This window comes from Saccostrea echinata, unplaced genomic scaffold (genome assembly GCF_033153115.1).
Source record: "Saccostrea echinata isolate AGI-Se365-2 ecotype Australia unplaced genomic scaffold, CSIRO_AGI_Sech_v1 ptg000086l, whole genome shotgun sequence".
Lineage (NCBI taxonomy): Eukaryota > Metazoa > Mollusca > Bivalvia > Ostreida > Ostreidae > Saccostrea > Saccostrea echinata.
This window is the reverse complement of record NW_026889835.1, coordinates 2,683,762-2,692,220: the sequence shown is the minus strand read 5'-3', so window position 1 is coordinate 2,692,220 and position 8,459 is coordinate 2,683,762. Positions and strand designations below refer to the sequence as shown.

At 33.6% G+C, this 8,459-nt stretch overlaps 1 protein-coding gene across 1 annotated transcript; it reads left to right on the top strand.

Moving 5' to 3' along the window:
* The first annotated feature begins 2,957 nt into the window (after positions 1 to 2,957).
* Positions 2,958 to 7,533, top strand: LOC133177096 (uncharacterized). The gene is made up of 2 exons (XM_061312190.1): positions 2,958 to 3,457; positions 5,327 to 7,533. The coding sequence occupies exon 2, from the start codon at positions 5,539 to 5,541 to the stop codon at positions 7,519 to 7,521; it is 1,983 nt and encodes a 660-aa protein (XP_061168174.1). The 5' UTR covers positions 2,958 to 3,457; positions 5,327 to 5,538; the 3' UTR covers positions 7,522 to 7,533.
* Positions 7,534 to 8,459: the final 926 nt, after the last annotated feature.

The following is an 8,459-nucleotide window of genomic DNA, read 5'->3' as shown; positions in this document are numbered from 1 at the left end:
GAATTTTCACTTGAATAGGAGCTGACCAAAAGAGGCTTTGTCCTTTGGATTGAAACTAATAAAGAAATAACAACTACCCCTCCCTTAACTGAAGAGGCTTAAGTCTGATTGAAAAATGGAGAATGATCCCTGCATTGAGATATGCTACCCTAGCATTGAGTCAAAAGTAAGTTGGCAGCAATGGGTTCATTGAATGTGAAGATATAGATTTGACAGAACGTAACTGTAGCTTGAAGTTCACACAGGCATTAGCCATTTTATTGCTGAATCATATAAGAAAGTATAAATCGGATCAAGGTATATAAGTTGCTAGATTTGGATTTGTGCCGATGTTTATAATCTCAAAAGGTGAGACTTTTACTTCTTGATGCAAAGGAGATGTAAGTTTTTAAAAATTCAATAGACTGGTGTTACATATTAATCTTGAAAGTCATTTTAAAGCCTTAAAAATATTTTATTTGTTATGAAATATAATTATTAGTTGTTACTTAATGCTGCTTATCAAGGTCCTGCTCTACAGGTACCCTATTGTGATCAGTCTGTCCATCCATGTGTCTAGCTGATATCTCTTGGTTGCAATATATTCACAGAGGGCCCTTTATTAAAAGATGTACAATGACCTGGAACCAATTTTATAGATCAAAGATCAAGGTCAAAAAGCATTTCTGTGTAAAATCCTTGTAGGGAGGGTATTTGCCTTCCCCTAATGGTCATGACTGGCTTACATTTCACCCATAGTGAGTAAAGGGTGTGCAGTGACCTTGAACAAAGAGGAAGAGGCTACTTCACAAAGAAGTTTATGTCACCAACATTATTAAAACTGTTAATATTCTTCATGGGCCATTTTGGGGCATTATAGCCTCTTCCTAGATCTGAAGTCAAGTTCATAGCAGCTCTCTGTGTAAAATCCTTGCCATTAGCATATTTCTCTCCCCATGACCATTTCTGGCTCGTGCTTCACGCATAGAGAGTTTGTGGGTAATGGCTGTGCATTTACTTTGTACAAAGTTTCGAAGATCAGAATTTAAGGTCATAGCAGATCTCTGTTTTTAAAGGTTACAATTCAAGATCAAAGCAGACCTTTGTGTAAAATCCTTGTGTGTAGCATATATATTTTCAGTAACATTTATTTTATTGTCTTGTCTCTTTTACATATCATTGTACACTTCCTTTCTAAAAGATTTTTGAAAAATTTATATGATTAATTTTTCAGTTACATATAATTCTGATTGTCATAGACTCAACAATATGCTGTACATTTTATCAAAATTTTTAAAGAGTTTTCTTTCTTTTTTTCTTTTACTTATTTTCCATTGAAAAGAGAGAAAAAAAAAACATGAATAGCATTTTTTTCCTTAACACTGAAAAAAATGGTCCTCTCCAAAATCTAAGCTTAATTCCAATCATCGTTTTATTCTTTATTAAAAACGGGAGTATATAGTGGTGGGGGTGTCTGTCTGTCCATATGTCCGCATGCCAGTAACACTTGTGGGTACCATTTCTCATCCCAACTCCTCCTATACCAGTGAATAAAATTTAGTGATACTTTCACAGAATCTTTATTAAATGGTACTATTTTGCACCTTCTAACGGGTATTTCACAGTTCAATTGGACAGATATTTGGGGTTTCCCATAGCAAAACATGAACACCGCCATTCTTTCTATGACATAAGGGGGTACCCATCTTATATTTCAGTTGTACAGGAGTACTTATGGATAAGAGATTGGTACCCTTAATGTTATAGAAAGAATGACAGTGTTCGTGTTTTGCTGTTAGAAACACCCAAATCTGAAATGTAAGACACAAGGTGCACAATGGCACTGTGTAATAAAGATTCTGTGAAAGTCTCATTAAATTTTATTCAGTGGTACATGTATAGGAGGAGACGGGTCCCCCGAAGTGTTACAGACGTACAGATAGACACCCCCCTCACTATATACCCCCCGCTTTTCAAGCAAGGGGTATAAAAACGATATGATGATAATGTGTGAATATTGATCGAGTCACTGAAAGAAATAATTATATAATATTCATGTAATAAAATAAATAAAATATATTACTCTTTCACTTTTACTTTACTAAAAAGTGGTGCCCTTTAACATCTCAGTGATATATCTATTATTTTCTCACCAATCATTATATCTAAATGCTGAATTTTTTGTAATCAAGAAAGATTTTGTATGACTGTCTTTTAAAAATGATACATTCCATCTTTAAATCTAAAATTTCTTGTTACCATTTTTAAAAATAAACAAAGCAGTGAAAATTCTTCAAATTCATTTATAACTTGGAGTATCTTAGCTGAAAAAGTAACACAACTTGGTACTAAAGAGCTTTACTAAAAATGTTGAGAAGAAAATGGATACTGTGTATATACGAAGGGTAGGGTCTTATTTGTCATACTCAGAATGACAAAGGAATATCATTTTGACGTAAAAATAACTTGAGCACTATTTGATAAAAATTTGTCTTTGATAAGAAGACCAGCGACCATCTTCTGAATAAAGTATTCGGTGTAGGGTCCCCGATAAGTGATAGTTGTGAAAGGTAGGAAACCTGGTCCAGAATTTCTGGGGGTGATATCAGACTGCGAGGCTCTGTAGGTTGTAAAGGAGTAGAAAACTAGAAGTGTAATTAGCTTTTCCACTGTTAAAGTAAAAGGAGATATAAAAGAAATTGATATTCAAGATAAATATTTTATAAATGACGTGATAGTGAGGCAAAAAGCAGGTCAAGAGTTTTTGCCATATCTATTTTCTTTGATAGAAGGAAATACATAGATCGGCCATGTCCTCTAGGCTTCAAAACTATTGACAGGGATGTTTTATTTCTGTTTTACACCTTTTTTTCTCTTCAAATATGGGTGATCACAAGTCAATCAGGGAATTTGGAATTTTAGTACAAACAGGTAACAATGTGTTTAAATTTATATGATAGATTTATAAAGAAAAGAAATTTAGAAAATGTAAACTCTTCAAATATCTTCTTCTTTAATGCATGCCAATTTTTGACTCCATTTACAGTGCCTCTTCATAATATTCTGTTATTGTGCCTAAAACACTCCCAAAATATTTCACAGGAAAATTTCATTTGTCAAGCTTCAAAAGAAGTACAAACAATTCTTTTTAAATCTGTTTCCCTTTCATCTGCTGTCAACCATTTTCAACAATTGTACATTTAAATTGCTAAGACTGTAATTAACATTGTGGAAGAGATAAAATATCCTCAAGCACTCTCGACCAAAAGAAGATTTTCAGCCAATTATGTTGAGAATGAGCTAAACATAGCTGATATTGGAATTTATTGTAATCCTTAACACAATCAACTCCTTTTTTCTACTTGCAGAATAAAGGAGTGAATTTGTGTAGTTCGACTGATTCAGGTCACTTGTTTGTTGGAGAAGGGAAAATATTGAAACTGAAGTAGACCAGGCAGAGACTGGCGGCATACAATAGGTAGGTTATTTTTGATTGTGAACAGCAATCAATGTGTACCCATTCATCATTGGGAATTATTTGTGTCAATTTGAATTCACCTGTACATAAATGATTGATCAATTGATTCCTGTGGAATATAGTGTTGATTATCACAGTTTGGCAACAGACGAATAAAGGTAAAAGATTGGTTAGGAATATAAAAATTGGGATTCATGTGATGGGCTTCCAGTAAGAGACTTGACCAACATGTTCTATAGATTTTCTATTGTGCATTTAATCCTGATTAAAAAGGCTCTATAAGAAATTCAGTGCAGTCCATTGTACTGAACAGGGGATTTTTTTCTGCCAGGTAATCTGTGTGGCCAGTATAGGGGACATTTTAAGAGCTTAAGAAATAATTTCCTCCTAATCCCCAGTGAAATAATAAACACATACCTTTGTGCTATTGGTGTTCCCCTGTGAATTGAGTGGAGAAGCAACTGCTTTATCTTTATCAAGCATTGGATATTTGCTTTGATTTAAGAAGGTGGGTATGTAATTCAAATTTCATGACCTGACACCTGCTGAAAGTTGATGTGTTAAGTCCACTCAGGAAATTCATAAAATCAGAGAGAGCTATTTCAGTTATTAAGGTCAGTATTCTTTGAAATTGCAAATGAAAATGTCAACTTTGAGGAATGAGCATTAGAAAACCTATGAATTGGATATATTGTTATTTATAGATAAAATAATAATCACCGAGGAGAATCAACAAATATAATGTTTTTCTGATTCAGTTCAAGGAATGGAAATTGGAGGTATAGTTGTGAAACCATTAGTTTTGTATCCCAATTTTTTTTATTCTTTTTTCTTCCTCCATCACTGAGAATGTGGCAAACAAAATTTTCTACGCATATGGAAGAAAATGAATATTTATGTACAGATAGATTAAAGATTCCACAAGGGATTTTAGTCTTTTATTGGTGATATTTGATATAGTAAAAGATTGGAAAGCAAGACTTTCATTTCATCAAGGTGACATATTTTGTCGTAAAATAATCTAAATGGAAAAATATCAGCTTTCATGTACAGTGTTTGTAAAAGTGATCAGAAATGTCCTATTGTTGTGGTCCATGTAGACACAAGACTCAGAGGACCTTAGGTGTTGAATTTACTCTGGGAAGGAGAGAAATCGCATTGTTGTTAGACAATTGTAGCTTCTCACACACATAGAGTAGGTACGGAATAATCATCTTGTCAAGTTTACGAACTTGAGTATAGATTTTTTTTTCCTTTTATGTTTGGGAAATGGTGAGAAAAAAGTCCAACGTAAACACAAGTAAAGATTTGGTCTAGTTTCGACAAAGCTGAATTGGTTTTCCAGCACTAATAAGATAATAACTGTAATACTTGATGAAATTTACTTAACTTATATATTGAATTCATGCAAATTAAAATGGTTTACCTAAATTGATGCATTTTTGACACAATTATTTTATTACTCTTTCGTTGTAATTTTCAATTATATCAGAAAGAACAAGTATTCTTTTTAAGATCTGTGGGCGTTTTTTATCATCAATTGATATAGATACATCATTTTTCAAATTCTAAGTGTAATTGATCTGTGTCATTTTAAAGCAATACACTTAAATTATTTATGCATAGTCATTGACATAGTTTCATTTCCTATTGTGATTATGCATACAAAAAGTTCTGAAATGAAGAAAAAAAAATGTGTTTTTATCAGCATTTTCAAAACTATTTTTTGGGGTACATACAATAGGAGAGATTTCAAGATAATGTTAAAAATTTCTCCATCTCGGAGAAATCAGATCCAACTTTGTCACACGTCAGAGACTGTTTTGTGAATTGCAACAAATCTTAACATCTCTTTTAACTCTTTTTCAGATCTTTCTGGATTCCTTCACCCCAAACAAGAGCAGCATAAAGGAATTGTAAATTAAATCCTTTCCTTGTCAGAAGGTCACTTACTTTTGTCAGTGGTTAGATGATGATGTTTTAAGACACCATGAAGTTTTTGTGGTCTGTGCCTTAAAACACTTCAACAGGAATTACAAGTGAGGCAAAAACTTGGAACAAATTATGTGAAATGTGACAAAATGTGTTTATCCTTTTGTTTTGGGCTGTTTATTGTACTTTCCCTAATATTTCATTTGGGAGAGTTGACCCTGAATACAGTATTTCTGGCAGAAATTTATCAAAGCCGTTCACTGACATGGTTCACCATAGTGACTGGACTGCTGGTGTTGCCACTGGTAACTATTCACTTTGTGTCCGCTTTGTTGATTCTCCAGAAAAAGAATGAGGATAAAACAAAATCTGGGAAAACTGTCCCAGTTTTATTGCACATTTTCCTGCTTGGATTTGCATGGAGACACCTTAAGATTCTGTTGGAATCTGATATTAAAACCAAGAAACGTGACTTTGCAGATTTATCACTTCTTCGCCTGTTTTACACCTTTTCGGCCAGTCTTCCCATTTTGACCATCCAGGGTTTTATGATAATTACCTCAAACAATTCATGGATTGTTCATTGTGCTCTAGCAATCAATTTAATTTCCATCTCTTGGGGTCTTGCCAGTTTTAGGAGGCAATACGACTCAAGTGACTTTGAGAATGTTGTCCTTACTTGGCCAGGAACAGTATTTCGCTTATTATGGAGACTTGGAGAAATCACCTCCAGAGTGATATCTTTGGGAATTTTTGCCAGCATTTATTTTTCATGGATATTCCTAGTGATTTGTCTCCACTGGATCACCATGATGTGTTGTGTCTGCTCTTCTGTCCTTGGAAATGTGAATGTGGTGGGCATGAACAAAGGACACAAGTTCATCATGAGTGGTCTTGTGTCCTATATTTACATTTTCTGCCATGTGAATATGAGTGTTGAAAAGACCAAATTTCATTACATAACTTTTTACACAATTATGTTCCTTGAAAACTCTTTGTTGACTGTGATATGGTTTTTTACAACACAAGACACAAACAACTTCAAAATGCAAATCGTAGTTGTCATAAATGGTTTTGCATGTATCATATCCATCATTTCCATGTTAGTATACTACAGATTCTTCCACATACCATCTATGAAAATCTCACTTTATGGAAAAGACAAAGTATGTGTTCAAGATGGCTGCATCAATTGTAAACTCAGTTTATGTGCAAAGCATAGTCACTTACTCCAAAGACCATTCAGTGCAGGATGGGTAAGCCAATATCAGAAAGCCCTGCATGATGGAAACTATTACAAGAATCTTTTACAGGACTCATACATAGACTCAATGTCAGAATGGGAAACATGTTCCTCAACCACTGCATCATCTAAACTTTCTAAAAAATCAAACTCAACTGGCAAAAAGACACGGAAGGTCCCTATCCAGTTATCAGGGACATATAGTCACCGGCATTTTGTTGATGCAGACATTGTGGACAATGTGTGTTGTGAATCTGATACGGATGCCTCAACAACTGAAACTCATCACATGACCTCAAGTGAAGATTCCATCATCAGTGAACTCTCTATTCAGTTTCCTCCACAAGGAATCCAGGCTTCAGACAAGAAAAAGTTACTGACTGAAAGCTGGGACAACCTGAAGGGCATTGACAATCCTGTTTTTGACAAAAATTCAGTTCATCCTCTTTTTGCATTTCGCCCAATATCTGCCCAGAGTTTGGAGGAGTGGTACTCTGATGGGTACAGTACGGACCATACATCAGACTATCAACTACCTGTTACAGTGCTGGCCAAAAACAGTCGCCATTCAATGTCCCTGGCCAGTTCAGATTGCACTGACTGTACTGTATGTAAATACATGAAAGTTTTTCATTCCAGAAGGAAATATCCTAAAGCCCCAAGTTCTATTGTCTCACGACATGAAAGAATTACAGAGGAAAGTGAAGATATGATGCATGTGGAGTTTGATAAACTTGATACCCCTAGAAGCAGAGCTTGGTATAACTGTAGTGAGTCTGGGGACAGTGCTTTTCCTCAGGAAAACTTTAGCTCTAGTAACCTTGACATGACCTTGTCAGAAGAGGAGGAGGAAGGGGTGTTTGAAACAGGAGCCGAAATCATCATATAAAACTTGTACCATTGGAATTAAATGTTGAAATATTTAATGTCTTCTGTAAAAAAAAAAAAATTAAAAATGATTTTTTTCTGACAAACATATAGCAAATATTTAAAACAATTTCAATGTACCTTTGACCTTTATTCCCAGTGGAAATAAAAGTTTGTCATTTGTTAGGAGATCAAAAGTACATCAGTATAAATTTTTCAGAATTGTATGTGAAAAATGTTAGAATTCATATTTATCAATTTAATGGTGTTTCTTATTGATCAGTTTTACAAATGTATATTTTAATGGCATTTCTACCTCAGCGATCAAAGAGTTTCATGACAAGTTTTCATAAACAAACTATGGCAGATTTACACATGACTGGTTATACTATACGTCACTGACACTTATTTATGTATTTTGTTCATAGTTCATTTAATTTTTAGAAAGTTGGAAGGTTTAAGTCAAGAATTTGATAAGGTCACATAAAATCAGGGTTTTTTATGTATTAGATATTCATCATCACTGTACCACAAATTGAATAGTGTCACTTTTTTTCAAAAAGACACTTTTAAAATAACCTGTAAATTCTGGGCTTTTTTGTTTGATTAATGTAAGCTTATCCAAAATCAAAAGAAAAAAAAATCTACCTCATTTTTATCTCTTGACCATTTGATTAAAATAAATGTAAAAGGGCAGAACTCATTTAAAAAAAATGTACTATTTTACACATCACCTTGAAATGATGACATGGGTCATCCCTTTCATTTAATACATACATGTACATTATGATTGTCGGAATATTCTATTTTTTTTGTTATTGTTATGAAATTTGTATAAAATATACTTTTTTGTAAAATAAATTCAGTGGTAAATAATCTGAAAATGTGTTGGTTTACTTAAAAATGTGATTAAAGGAGACAACTTTAAATAAAGTAAAAGAAAAAAAAGAAAGAAAACAT

Bases quoted from the DNA above. Each gene is read 5' to 3' on its own strand.
- LOC133177096 (XM_061312190.1), top strand. From the start codon at position 5,539: ATGTGTTTATCCTTTTGTTTTGGGCTGTTTATTGTACTTTCCCTAATA.